Source organism: Lissotriton helveticus, chromosome 2_2 (assembly GCF_964261635.1).
Source record: "Lissotriton helveticus chromosome 2_2, aLisHel1.1, whole genome shotgun sequence".
In the NCBI taxonomy this organism is placed as follows: Eukaryota; Metazoa; Chordata; class Amphibia; order Caudata; family Salamandridae; genus Lissotriton; species Lissotriton helveticus.
Genome location: NC_136060.1, coordinates 105,436,898 through 105,451,595, shown reverse-complemented (window position 1 = coordinate 105,451,595; position 14,698 = coordinate 105,436,898). Strand labels below are relative to the sequence as shown.

The 14,698-nt window shown below is 41.4% G+C and overlaps 1 protein-coding gene across 4 annotated transcripts in view; it reads left to right on the top strand.

The window, feature by feature from the left end:
* Nucleotides 1-14,698, top strand: part of TRMT9B (tRNA methyltransferase 9B (putative)) — a 226,311-nt gene that overhangs the window by 193,940 nt on the left and 17,673 nt on the right. For all 4 annotated transcript variants that reach the window (XM_078678156.1, XM_078678157.1, XM_078678158.1 and 1 more), the window contains one exon: nt 7,577-7,750. In XM_078678156.1, the coding sequence (XP_078534282.1) occupies nt 7,577-7,750 (174 nt within the window). The remainder of the gene's footprint in view (nt 1-7,576; nt 7,751-14,698) is intronic.

The following is a 14,698-nucleotide window of genomic DNA, read 5'->3' as shown; positions in this document are numbered from 1 at the left end:
TCTTCTTCCTCTTCTTGTTGAATTATAACTTGAGCAGGTGGTCCACTCTTCCTTGGATGTGGTGGAGGTGGTGGGGAAGCACCAGCTGAAGCTACTAAAGAAGCCATTGCTCAGTGATCACAAAGGGTCTTTCTCTCACAATGATGAAAGTCAGAGTGAGGAAAGAAGGAGGGATTTTCATCATTTGGGAAAAACAAGAGTTCTCAACCAATGAAAAGTGTTCATTTTAGATTATATGACCTAGTCTTACATCATTAGGAAACCAAAAGTGAAATGAACCAATGAAAAGTGTTATTACCAAGTCACATGACCTGCTGTGTTTACGTTAAGCGCTTTGCAGGGCCTCCCGGTTTGCTTCCAGAAACCTGCGCTTTGCGACTCGCTTCGCGTACCAGTTCGCTAACGTAGCACGTCATATGACGTATCACGCGACAACGCGAAACGTCATGCGGACGGGAGGCGTCACGATGTTGTTTTCTAACGCGGCAGTTGCGGTAAAGAAACGTTTACCGGCTCGCGGTCTATTTCGCGGCATCAAGGTCAGCTAACGGGAAGCTTCCCGATTCGCGAAGCGGGAACGAAGAAAAAAAAATATTTTAAAAAAAAATTATTCATAAACATATAAAATATATTTTTGGATTTAAAGAAAAATACATTTTACAGCTACAGATATTAGCTGTAAAAAAACCAATGAAATTCACTGAAAAAACCATAGGTTATAGACCATATATAGTTAGGAATTAGCATTTACAAAACCTTGAAAATTCACTGAAAAAACCATAGGTTATAGACCATATATAGTTAGGAATTAGCATTTACAAAACCTTATTTTACTCACACAAAACCATTGAAATTCCATATATAGTTAGTTGCACTAACTATATATCGCGCACCCGCAATCCACTGCTGATGATGTCACATATTACATCATTCATGACATGGTCAGTGACATCACTGATGACATCACTGATGACATCTCAAATGACATCACTGATGACATCACTGATGACATCTCAAATGACATCACTGATGACATCATGACACACCAATACCAGTTACTACATACGCACTCACTGATTCCTATGTCTACACACACATTCACTCATTCACCCATACAATCACTCATACATACAGTCACTCATTATTACAACACTATCATATGCACTCATACACCTATGCAGACACTCACACACTGCCACTCATCCATGGAGTTACTCACACACCTAGTCAGTCCTGTAAAGAATCAATCACACTTCCATTTCCTCATCTATACAGTTAAACACAGAACACCATACTTCAGTGACATCACTGATGACATCACTGATGACACCTCAAATGACATCACTGATGACATCTCAAATGACATCACTGATGACATCATGACACACCAATACCAGTTACTACATACGCACTCACTGATTCCTACGTCTACACACACATTCACTCATTCACCCATACAATCACTCATACATACAGTCACTCATTATTACAACACTATCATATGCACTCATACACCTAGTCAGTCCTGTGAAGAATCAATCACACTTCGATTTCCTCATCTATACAGTTAAACACAGAACACCATACTTTTTCACACATATACTAACACATACTTACTCTCTTATACAATCACTGATACAAGTACACATTGATATGCACAGAGTCACACACCTCCCAGCCAGCCACACACACACTCAGTCTTCCATCCATCCAGTCATTCTTCAATATGTAAAACGTATTTAAACTTTACAAAAACACACAGACACTAGATGATGTCATCAGTGATGTCATCAGTGATGTCACTGACCATGTCATGAATGATGTAATATGTGACATCATCAGCAGTGGATTGCGGGTGCGCGATATATAGTTAGTGCAACTAACTATATATGGAATTTCAATGGTTTTGTGTGAGTAAAATAAGGTTTTGTAAATGCTAATTCCTAACTATATATGGTCTATAACCTATGGTTTTTTCAGTGAATATATATATATATATATATATATATATATATACATATACATACATACACATATATATATATATATATATATATATATATATATATATATATATATATATATATATACTTATATATATATATATATATATATATATATATATATATATACCTATTTTTATTTTAAAAGTTTTATATAGCGCTGGCTAGACCCAGAGGTATCAGGACGCTTTACATGATCAGGATAGTTTAAGGCAAACATGGTGTAAAAAGCATAATAACAAAGTAAAAATGCAACATAATTTCAAAATCAGGAGGCATGAAACAGGAGTTGGAGCAATACAATACAGGTAATATAGGTAGAGTGGGGTACAGGAAGAGGGCCATATATTACTGAGACGAATATGGTATAGAGAAAGGGATCAGGAGTCGGGCACAGGTTAGGATCCCGAGTAGTGGTTAAGGAGGTGGGTTTTGAGGTCTTTTTTGAAGCTGGCGTAAGAGGGGTTTTTCGGGAGAGTATTCCAGATAGTAGGGGGATTGCCAGAGAAAGAGCAAGATTGTGTGGTTTTCTTTTTATGCAGAGGTGGGATTAGGAGGAGAGCATTGGTGCTTCTCAGAGGACGAGTGGTACCAGCGATGAGGAGTTTCTTGGATAGGTACTGCGTAGTGTTTTGGTGGAGGGCTTTATGAGTAATGCAGGCCGTTTTGTAAGTTGATCTCCCTTCGATAGGGAGCCATTTAAGAGATTTGAGAACTGGGGAGATATGATCGAAGCGTTTGCAGTCTGTGATGAGCCTGGCTGCAAGGTTGAGCACAGCTTTAATTGGAGCAAGGTGGACCTTGGGGATTCCGTTGAGGATGGCATTGCCATAGTCAATACGTGAAAGAACCAGTGATTGAACTGCAAGTTTAAAATTATCGATGGGTAAGAATGGTTTGATTTTTCTTGAGGTGACGGAGAGTGAAGAGGGCTCCTTTGGCAGAGTTTCTGATGTGAACGTTAAGGGTGAGGGTGTTGTCGATAGTAATGCCTAGAGATTTGACAGAGTTGGACAGTGTGAGTAAGCAGTTGAGTGCGTTAAGGTCTGAAATCCATGATTGAAAGGGGATACGGTTCTTTTTAGGGAAGAAGAGGATGATTTCAGTGTTATTTGGGTTTAGTTTGAGATGATTTGACTGGAACCAGGATTGAATCTTGTGAAGGGAGTTTTTCAGGTGTAAGATGTCAGCGTGAGTTTTAATCTTGTTATAGATTTGGGTGTCATCAGCGTATAGGTGGTAGTTGATGCCTGCTTGTTTAAGAATGAGAGTGAGGGGTTCCATAAAGAGGTTAAAGACTGAAGGGGAGAGAATCAATCCTTGGGGGACTCCAAGGGAGACAGGAGAGGGGTTAGAGAGACAATTATGATTTTTTATTTGCTGAGTTCGGTGTTGACGGTATGAGGTGAACAATTTGAGGGAGGTGTCGTTAAGGCTGAAACGGGTCCTAAGAACATTGAGTAAGGCTGAATGGTTGACTGTATCGAACGCTGCAGAGAGATCAAGGAGGATAAGAAGGCAGGTCTCGCCATTATCAAGTGATTGATGGATGTCATCAATGACATTGAGCATTGCTGTTTCGGTGCTGCAGCCTTTCCTGAAGCCAGACTGAAGGGGGTCGAGTAGGTTTAAGTTTTCGATGTGTTTGGCAAGTTGTAGTAGGACACATTTTTCAAGGACCTTTGAGAGAAGGGGGAGGTTGGTGATAGGGCAGAGATTGTTTAGGTCATTTGGGTCAGCATTAGGATTTTTAATTATGGGTGAGATTTGTCCAAGTTGAAGGGAGGTGGGGACACAGCCCGTGGAGAGAGAGGTGTTGATCATTTTTGTCCAGAATGGGGCGATGATCTGTTTAAGGGTGGGGACAAGATTGGAGGGTACAGGCTCTTTTGTGTGGGAGGACAGTTTAAGATTGCCAATTATTTTGAGGACTTCTAGCTCTGTGACTGGAGGAAGTTGAGCTTGGATGCATTTTTCTTTATTTGTGAGTTAGGGGAGTTGGTAGCCGGTGAAGTGGTAGGAGGGAGGCAAGTGAAGTGGTTGGGGGGGTGTAGAGAAGTGGGAGGGTCAGAGGGGTCGTAATGGAGCGGGTTGGGGGGCGGTTGTGTGGGAAGGAAGGATTGATCAATTTTGGCAATTTTTTCCGAGAAGAAATGGCCCATTTCGTCGCATCTGGCTGAGGAGGCTGTCATATTAGGAGGTGCTGGGGAAGTTTGATTACGAATTATATTGAAGAGTTCCCTGATGTCTGTTTTTGGCACAATCTAGTTGAGTGCGGAAGAAGGATGCCTTTTGATTGAAGATGTGTTTTTTCTACGTGGATCTAACACGTCTAAGTTGAGCCAGATGGGAGGGAGAGGGCTGGTGTCTCCAAGTTCTTTCCGCTAGTCTGAGTGCCCGTCTATCACTATTTAACTCAGTATTAAGCCAAGAGTTTGAGGGGGTGTTTCTTTGGTTTTTGAGTTGAGGCGGGGCCAGTTCGTCAAGAATACCAGTGACAGTATTATTGATGAGTTCAGTGAGCCCATTTGCATTTTGTGAGTCGGAAATGAGAAGGAGTTGAGCTTGGAGTTTAGATTGGAGAGCATCTGGGGGGATACCTTTTAGGTTCCTTGTTTGCATGACTGACTGTATAAGTGAATGATTAAACATGTCTTAGTGAATGTATGGGTGAGGAACTAATCAGTGTGAATGTGTGTATCAGCCTGTCAGTTGGTGTGTAAGTGGCTGCATGGATTGGTGATTAGGTACATGAGTGTCTATATGGGTTATTGGTTAGTTGTCTGAGAACCTGTGTGGGTGTCTGAGTGTTTGTATGGGTGGGTGAGGGTGTGTGTGACTCCCTGCATGGATGTATGAGTGGGTGAATCCCTGGGTATATGGGTTCATGAGTGCGTCTGTGAGGGGCTGTATGGGAGAGTGAGTGTGCGTATGGCTGTGTCGGTGAGTGAATGGATTTCCCAGTGGTATATGGGTGAGTAACTGCATATGTGAAAAGAAGTCATATATTACGTCACTCATGATGTGGTCAGTGACATCACTGATGACATCTCAAATGACATCACTGATGACATCACTGATGACATCATCCAGTGATTGTTTGAAAAAAGTTTGAGTGTTAAATATGTATAAATCAAGATGTATGAATGAATCGGGTGGCATAAAGCTGGTAATGGACGTACTTACACATTCAAAAAGCAAGTGTTTTATCCATGATCCTAAGTTTAAATGCTGAATTGTACACTTTGTCTTTTTTTCTTCCATAGCCATTAAAATGAGTGCAAATTCAGATAAATAACACTATACATCTGTCATCTGTCAATAGCATCAGGAGAAAACTCTGGGTGAAGCTGTGCTCTACAAATGTGTATCATTGTATGTTATATTACATTATGTTTGTGACTTAATGATATGTCCCTCAACCAATTGAACTAGCTGGTTGCCAGAACCATGTATGGGTCATTCGGTCTCTCCCAACCAGCCTCATGCATCCATTGACTTTGTTGTGCTGCAACCTTAAGTCAGTCACTTATTCGTAGTGGGAGTGTTTCTTGATGGAATTCAAGATCGACTTCTACCTTCGGTACAGAGTAAAACTCAATGAAGATAACAATCAGTGGAAGATGCAGCCTCCATTACTCTTAAGTTCTACAACAAGGGACTCTAGATAGTAACCTCCCATTTACACTGGTACCACCTTTACTTGTTGAATAGAAAGTTCAGTGTTGCTTCCATAAGTATAGGTAAGGAAACCTTGCAAAAGGAGTCTGTCTCTCTTGCCAAATTACCCCCCAATGACTCTTCCAAAACGCCTTTGCCTTGCTAAGTGGAAAACACTCCAAAGACACACAGGAGATATATCGTTCTTTGACTTTGCACCCTGTTTATGGAGATGATGTCCATTTGAGCTCCTGCTAATAATAATCCTGGTGAGATCCATGCACAATATGTATAATTCTTATCTTTACAGAGACACCCGCAGCCTTTGCTCTGTCACATTGTCAGCCACGGTAAAGGTGCAGAACCTTTTTTCAAACTAATCATTTGGTGGGTTGCAACTTGCATTTTGTGCAGATTAAGGTATACTGTGTTTGAATTATTTTTCATGCATCTATTTATGTCCCCTGCTAGTTGAACCAGTGTTAGAAATTGGGTTGTAGGTAGACTGGGGTATAAGCCCTAGTCAAGCAGCAAGCACAATCCTAATCAGAGTAAGATCAGGCAAACCCTAAATTAACCGTGGCTCACCCTCTGGTAGCTTGGCACAGAACAGTCAGGCTTAACTTAGGGGCAATGTGTAAAGTATTTATGCAACATTTCAAACAGTAAAACAGTGAAAGCAGCTCTCAAAAAGATTCCACAACAGGTTAGAAAAATAGTACTTAATTTGATAAATAAAATAAGACCAAAACAACAAAAATAAGTATACTAGAGTTATGAATTTTTGAAGAATAAGCTGTGAAATAGCACTTAGAAGCAAGAAGTGTTACTTGGGATATCTAGTTGCATTGGACCAGGACAAAATCAAACATTCAGGCTGACCGCAATGGAGTGCAGGCCTGATACAGGGATACATTTCGCTCGCTTGAGGAATGTGCAATGAAATACATTAAAATGTAATGCATGCTACAATAGCCCGAGTAGACATTTGCTGTTTACTCCAATACAATAAAGGTCTAGAGTTTCTTCAGTGACTGCATAATTTACTTTTTTGTCTGAGTGCAAGTAAATTCAACTGTTTAATGTCTCAGCACTTGAATCGATTTGTCCTCCACTACCATCTAGATTTTTCCTAAGGTTTTAGAAACTGGACTAGTTACTCCCCTATTTTAAAATGTATCTTGGGTAGATAAGATATTAGTTGAGAACTATACAGGGAAACATTCAGCAGGTACCCCAGAAGGTTCTAAACCCAAACAAGAGGTTTTAAAAGTACACACAGGATTCATTTAGAGCTGACTGGTAGCTATGGTGCAGCTGTGGTGGGTAATTCCAGGGAGTTCTGATACCTGATGGTATAAAAGTAAATGGAAAATGGTAAAACAACAGTCACTTCTTGCCGAGCATTTAGACTGTGGGACTCAAAGATAGGAATAGGGGGTGTTGGCGGTTCTACCAACAAGATGCAGTAATTACATGGGGATACTAAAATCGCTCAAAATCCCAAACTAATCATACACCTCTAACTGATAAAATACAACTGGGTTAAAGTGTATGGCTCTACCAACTGGTCTACCATGTCAATACGTAATGCTTATGTTGATTGCAGAAAAGGGATTGTATCTGCACCTGGTTATAGAGAAGAGTGGATCTTCCCCATAGGCCAGAAATCTCAGCTAAAAAAGTTACTTTTGATTATATTCAAGTTCTGTCTCTCTACAAATATTTGTTGTGTACTGTCTTTGTATATTTGATTCATATTGTATCAATAATGTTTTAATGTATTTTGATTTTATAGATAATCTCATGAAAGTTAATGGGATATTGTCTATACTGAAGATTGATACCACGGAATGACACCACGAGAATGAAATGAATGTTCTAAAATTGCTTATTTTTTCATTGTTTTATAGGTTGTGGAACTGGGAAGTATCTTGGTGTGAACAATGACGTGTATACTGTAGGCTGTGATTACTGTGCGCCTTTGGTAGACATTGCAAGAAATAATGAACTTGAAGTGATGGTATGTGACAACCTTAATCTTCCCTTCAGGAATCAGTGCTTTGACACTATTATCTCAATTGGAGGTAAGATAAAAAGGGGCCTACTTTTAATGTGCTTATCCTGGAACTGGAAATTGATTAACCTAGTTGTGTCTATTATTATAGTTTGTATTGTATTGGGTAAAAGAACGTAATTAATGTCACATGGAGGTTAGACAGTGCTGAATGAATGAACAATGTATTCAGTGCTAGTTAAAAAGAGAGTGAGAAAGAAAAAAGAAAGATGCTAATAAGGAGCTAAAGAAAGGAGTAACGAAACAAAGAAAGACAAATTAAAATAAAAGAAGAAAAGAAAAACGATTGAACAAATTAATGCATATATTAAATACTTAATGCAGGGCACGTGTTGCTATAGTGCCTCATATTTGAAAACATGTCAGTGCTCAAGAGGGCAGAGTAAAACTCACTATAGAAAAGTATTAAAAAAGAGGAGACCTTCTTGACTATTGGAAAATGTGATGGGGACTTTGAATCATTAGGTGATAAGGCAGTATTATAGAATTAAGAAGACGTAATATACCATGATCAAAGGCAACTTTGGTGTAGCAACCAATGCATTTTTTTTTTATTTTAAGGAAACTGCTTTAAAATATGTTCTACCACCCAGCCTTAACAAATGTGTCCATATAGCCTGATGATTGAGTGAATTAATAAAAAAGTGTTCTCTAGAAAAATGACTTGAAAAACCTACAAGAAAGACAACAACCTAATAGAAATTAGAGGCTAGTTGCAAACGAGATAGTGATAAACAGGTTCAGCATTATCAAATTAAATCAAACTGTATTTATATAACATGGCTAAACACCCCTAGGGGTATCCAGGCGCTTTGGTCTAGCAGATATTTAGTTGAAGAGCCAGGTCTTGAGTCCCTTTCTGAAGCCTGCGAGTGAAGGTGAAGTTCGGAGGTGGATGTCACTCCAGGACTTGGGGAAAGGTAGGAAAAGAAATGACCTCTGCTGTAGCTTTGGCGGATGTGCGGCTGTGGGCGAGGAAGAGCGCAGTTGTCTGGCGGGTTGGTGGAAGGTCAGTTGATGGTTAATGTAGGCAGGTCCCTGGCTGTGGAGGGCTTTGAAGGCATCTGTTAGCATCTTGAACTGATATCTCTTCTGAAATGGGAGGTCAGTGGAGGCTTCTGAGGTTGGGGATGAGTTGGTCCATTTGTGAAGGTTGAGGATGAGCCTTGCTGCAGTGTTCTGTATGGTCTGGAGTCGGTTGAGGAGTTGGGCGGTTCCAGTGTAGAGTAAATTTACGTAGTCCAGTCGGCTGGTGACTAAGGCTTGCATGACTGTTTTCCTGGTGTTGATCGGGATCATATGAAGATCTTTCAAAGCATGTGGTGGGTGTAGAAGCAGGAGATGGATACTGCATTGACCTGGTGCTTCATAGTGGGTTTGCTGTCCAGCATGATGCAGAGGTTGCGGATGTTGTCTTTTTGGGTCTGTGTGGGTCCAGGCATGTGGGCCACCAGGTGTCACCCCACGGTGAGGTGTTCCTCTCAAAGATGACAACTGCCGTCTTGCCCGTGTTCAGTATCAGGCAGATGGACCTCAACCAGTCGGAGACGTTAGTTATGACGTTCCGAAAGTTGGTTCTGGTGTTGGGTGTTGTCTGCATAGGATATGATGTTGAGTCTGTGTGTGCACACAATGTCAGACAGCAGGATCATGTAGGAGTTTTCTTTCGGGCAGGTCACAACAGGTCTGGATGCCACCTCATGCCTCTGAATCAAAACCACTCCTTACGGGGGTTCCACAAGGATCCACTCTTAGCCCCCTACAGTTCAACATTTATATTACCCCTTTGGTATACCTTGCGGAACAGTATGGGGCTAAGATTATAGGGTATGCTGATGCCACACAGCTGCTCTTCACCTGGCCTGATGATCAGCTGGACACCGCAAAGGTCCATCTCTGCCTATCCTCAGTCTTTCGGTGGCTAACCCTGGCCCAATAAAAATGTAACGAGGCCAAATCGGAGGTCCTCTTTGATGGCTCCTTCCCTCTTAGTTTTAAAAACTCATTGTGGCCCCCCAATATCCCATGCCCCAATGAAATGGGTGGTCCGGCGAAGAATCTTGGGATTTGGTTCGGGGAAGATCTAAAATTTGAGGTCCATATAAAGAAATTAACTGGGACGTGTTTCGCCACCTTGAGAATGCTCAGGAAATTTTTTCCACTGCTCCCTAGAGAGGCGAGAGAGACTGTTGCCCGGGCACTCATCTTAGCAAGGCTGGACTATGCGAATTCTTTGTTCAGCGGCATTCCGGCTTACCTGATTAAACGTCTCCTGGTTATTCAGAATGCCGCGGTTCGCCTTCTTTTTAACGTTCCTAGATGGCAGAGCGTTCGGTCTCATATGTCCAGCCTCCACTGGCTCCCAGTATCCCAACGCATTCTTTTTAAAGCTTTAGTACTTGCGTTTAGAGCCATTCACGACCAAGGTCCTGCCTATCTCATGAAGAGATTTACTCTCTATGCTCCTGTAAGGGCACTTAGGTCATCCTCTCTATTCAAAATGAACCATCCCCGGTTCAAGCGTACTAGACTTGGTGGACAGTCTGTTGTAGTGGTTGCGGCTCGAGCCTGGAATGATCTTCCCCTCCATTTGCGGTCTAGTCAATCCATTGTCCAATTTAAGAAAAATGTAAAAACTCACTTGTTTAGTAGCAGTATATGAGATGTTTCTTGCCCGTCTATCTTTGCCTTTCCCCTCCGCGCCAGGATACTCCCAAGTAACAGTGCGTGTTACAAAACAATGTATACATACATACATATACATACATATACATACAAGGTGGGGTTGAGGGAGGAGCCTTGGGGGATAGCGCAGATGATGCTCTTGGGCTTGGAGGTTAAGGTCGCGAAGCGTAATCTCTGTGTGCATCCTGTGAGGAAGGAGGAGATCCATTTGAGAGTGTCTCGCTGGATGTCAATGTGGTGGAGTCTGATGAGGGTGTGGTGGGATACTGAGTTGACTGCCACTGAGAGGTCAAGCAGGATCAGCCTTGCTGTCTCCTTGGTCGAGGAGGCTCTGATGTTGTCGGTTGCAGCATCCAGGGCGGGGGTTTCAGTGCTGTGATTGGCGCAAAAGGCGAATTGAGAGGTGTCAAATAGGTTGTTTCATTTCAGGTGTTCGGTGAGCTGGAGTTTGATGGCTCTCTCTAGAACTTTGGCTGGGAAAGATAGCAGCGCGATGTGGTGGTAATTCTTTAGGCCGGTGGGGTAAGTAATTAGGAATTTCTCTTCTCTAGTGTAGTTATTGCTGAGAATCTCAAATATAAATTCCACATTATAAGCTACTAATGCAGATGCAGCAGAGGAATCACTACTATGTTTATAGAAGTGTTCTAATCTACGGGGTTAGGAATATATGTGTCCCTGCCAGGGTTAGCATTCTTTTCAAAAGTATGTTGTAGTTAGTGATAGAAATACAGTATGGTCAGTGTTGCTTTGATAGAATATTACCTGCAATAGTTGATATTGTTGGATACCCCTGAAGGTTACTCTGGAAGGTCCTCTAGATTTCTGTGGGTTGATAAAAACCACCACTTTTTCTGTAGTGATGCAGTTTCAGTTTCAGTTTCATAAACTTTATTCGATAGTTGTAGAAAAACATCATAAAAGTATACAAGTAAAAACATTGCACGTATAAAAGTTACAAACAACAGGGGAAGTACATGCCATACCGTTAGCTTAATGGGTGCATATAGTGTTAAATAAATCTGATCTTAACATTTTAATTGAAAACCATACTTTTTCTTGCTGTAATAGATTTTAAAATAAAAGTTGCAGTGAAAAAACAAAGGTCCGGGCTAGCAAGTGAGAATAATAATTTCATAGTGTTTCCTGTAGTGTACGTAATATATTTCAGAAACAATGGTTTAAGGTAATAAATACGCAGAGCTTTATACAATGGGCAAAATAACAGAAAATGCAAGGTGCTTTGTTTAGTGAAACCGTCACACGAACAGGGGACAGTAGAATGACATTTCATTGTGGGGAATGCCACCAAATTGTGTACAATGCCCAGTCTAAGTCTTGTCAAGACAAATTGATGGGACCGTCGGCTGATGGCATTAAGGTACATCGGTATACCTAAAGCATCGTCTCTAAGAGAATAATAGAAAACATGAGTTGTATATTCTCTTGATTCTGCTTTTCGCCTGTTGGATTTAGCCCTCAGAAATTCAGCTTTAATCTCATGTTTGGACAAAGTGATAGTACATGCAGGATCTTTATCCACATCCATATCAAACAAGTCGTTAAAGGTTGAAATCACATACTTTAGCCAAGGGATTTTATAAGCTTTTTCCAGGTGTAAACAATCTTTAATTGTAGTGATGCTCTATCTTCGCAAAAAAGGTTTAACAAAAAAAATCCCTTTTGATATCAGAAATAGGATTTTCAAATTAAACCCACGGAAGTGTGTGCCTACTTTTGCTGCCCTCTACCTGCATTCAAAAAAGGAACACTGAACCATACCAGATGCCCCAGAGAAGAAAGGGTTATGTGAAGCTTGTGCCTTAGCATGCTGAAATCATTCAGCACATTCTGTTATTTCCTTCCTCCACCCACATTAAAAAAGACCTACATTTTGTGGAGCTGTTATTGCCCATCCTCTGGTCCTATCTGTTGGGCCAACAGTGTGTACTCCACAAATGCCAGATGAAGACAAAGGTATCTCTTGTATGGTATTGCTATGGTCTGATATAAATCCGAGGCCCAGAGTCCCTGTCTTGCTTCTATGGTATTTACATCCATCTTGTTCTGATTTGGCCAGTGGGCAAATATCCTCCTTTGGCCATTTTGTGGTGCCCCGAACAGAATATACAGAATAGGGTAGGATGCACAGACCCCTATCATTGTTGGCAAAGCTGTCAACTCCCCCATGTCATGTGGGATCTATTCTGTAATCCCTGGATTTAGCCAATAGCACTTTGGATGCTGAGGCATTTAGGTCAAACATAATGAGTTGTTTAAGAAATCTACAAGGCCCAGGAAGCAAAACATAATTTGCTAAGAAATGGGGAATGATTGAAAGACTCCCAGGGGTATGGGGTCATGTGTGACACCTTACCTGGAGTCAGGTCTGAGATGTTAACAATGTTTACAGTTTGAAAAAATCATATGGAGAGGATACAGGGCTCCTGGTACATTTGAGCCATACAACACGTTACATGCTGACACAGTTAGCTCAATACTTCTGCTGTGCAAAACTTCAGTCCCATACTGTAAAAACCTATTGGATAAAAATCCAGATATGACTGAATGTGTAGCACGTGACAATCTGCAATTGGCTGGTTTGTGCCCTAAACCCATCATCACCTGCGCCACTATCTTGTCACTCTACCCATCTGACAGTCTTGCAGCAAAGTGTACTTTCTCACCAAATATGTTTTATCCCCCAATCTGATGCAACAACGGGCTCTAAATATAAAATACATGTTATGTCCAGTAAATAACATTCTAGTCAAATGCATAGATCACCTTCAGAAATGCTCAACCGCCCATTCTCCATCAATCTACTAGTAGCACCCCACCTAATTCACTGGCAAATGACAATTTAGGCAGGAGCCAATGAGAAAGTTGGTCAGGAGCAGGTAGGAGTGACCTGGAAGTTGTTGTCACAGTGTGACTTGGGCTCTCTGCATGTTTGGATTGTCACAGCCCCTGGGGACGTATGCAGCATGTCGGCATCTCTGAGGATGTCACAAACCCACAGCATGATAAGCCATAAATGTAAACATAAAAAATGAGCCTGTAATTCGTTGGGTGACATGGTGAACCATACTATGGACTACATGGAGCATGCTGCCCACAGTTAGGCATGAGTGGTGATGGTGACAGCACACAAGGCAAAGAGAATAGAGAGAGTACACACTTGAGCATCAGGCCCCAGAGTGTGTCTGACGTCTTGAGCCTGGCTAGCTTTGAACATCTGTGTCTTCCATTCTGCCCAGGCTCTCAGCGTAATGTGATGCAGTGGGGAGATGGACGTCACTTACTGTCTGTCCATGCTTCTATGAAGTCAATTTGCATTATCCAACACAATACATGTTTTAATTTGGCATGCCTGCATACTGAAGTCAAACTCACTAGTCCAGCACCTCAACGTATTCTGAGTAGATGTGTTTTTGCAGTCCATAGAGTCACTACAGAGAACCATACAGGAGGAAGCAGTAATCCTTGGGCAGAGCTACAACACGGAGCTAGGTTGGTGAGATATGGAGATGAGGTTGCAGTAAGCAAAGCAGAGTGGGTGGTTGCCACTATAGTGCATGGAGGGACCGGTCCTCTACTATATCCCCTCATGCCCACCCTGTCACAAGTCATTCACAACTTTTCTGTTTAATTTCCCAGCTATGCCCAATTCATCATTTGTTCCACGTTTTCTCCCCATGGACTATTTTTTTACTGTCCTGGTCTTGCTTTACTGGATGTCTTGTATATTCTTCTTTTGAGAGAGCTCTCAATGATTGTCTAGGGAACTGTCACCCTCTCCTCTACCCAGTGGAAAACTCCTCCACCCTCCTGAGCAAGCTTGAATAAAACTTGTCTTCAGGCATTGCATAATTACTTTAAAATTATTTGAAACTACATCTGCTAAATTGCAACCTCTTCTCAATCTCTTGTTCATAATTTGGAAATTGTACCTTTGGTCCATTCAGTTGCATTATTGCACACATTTCATGTTCCTCAACTGTTGTTGTAGACCTGTATATGACATGCTGTTCTCACTTGTGCCATCTAATGCTGGCTTGGAATTTTCTTCAAAGAAGCTCTTTCAGACCACTGGTGCCTCTCATTAAAGCCACAATGCACCAGGGCACATATTTCACCTACATGTCTTTTACACAATTTTATTATGATGTGTTTCAAATGCTGCGGGAAATACTGCACCTTGAAAAATATAAGTCTGAAGATCAGCACCTACTGAGAAGAAATCTCGCTAAAGAGCAAGAAGACAGTTGAG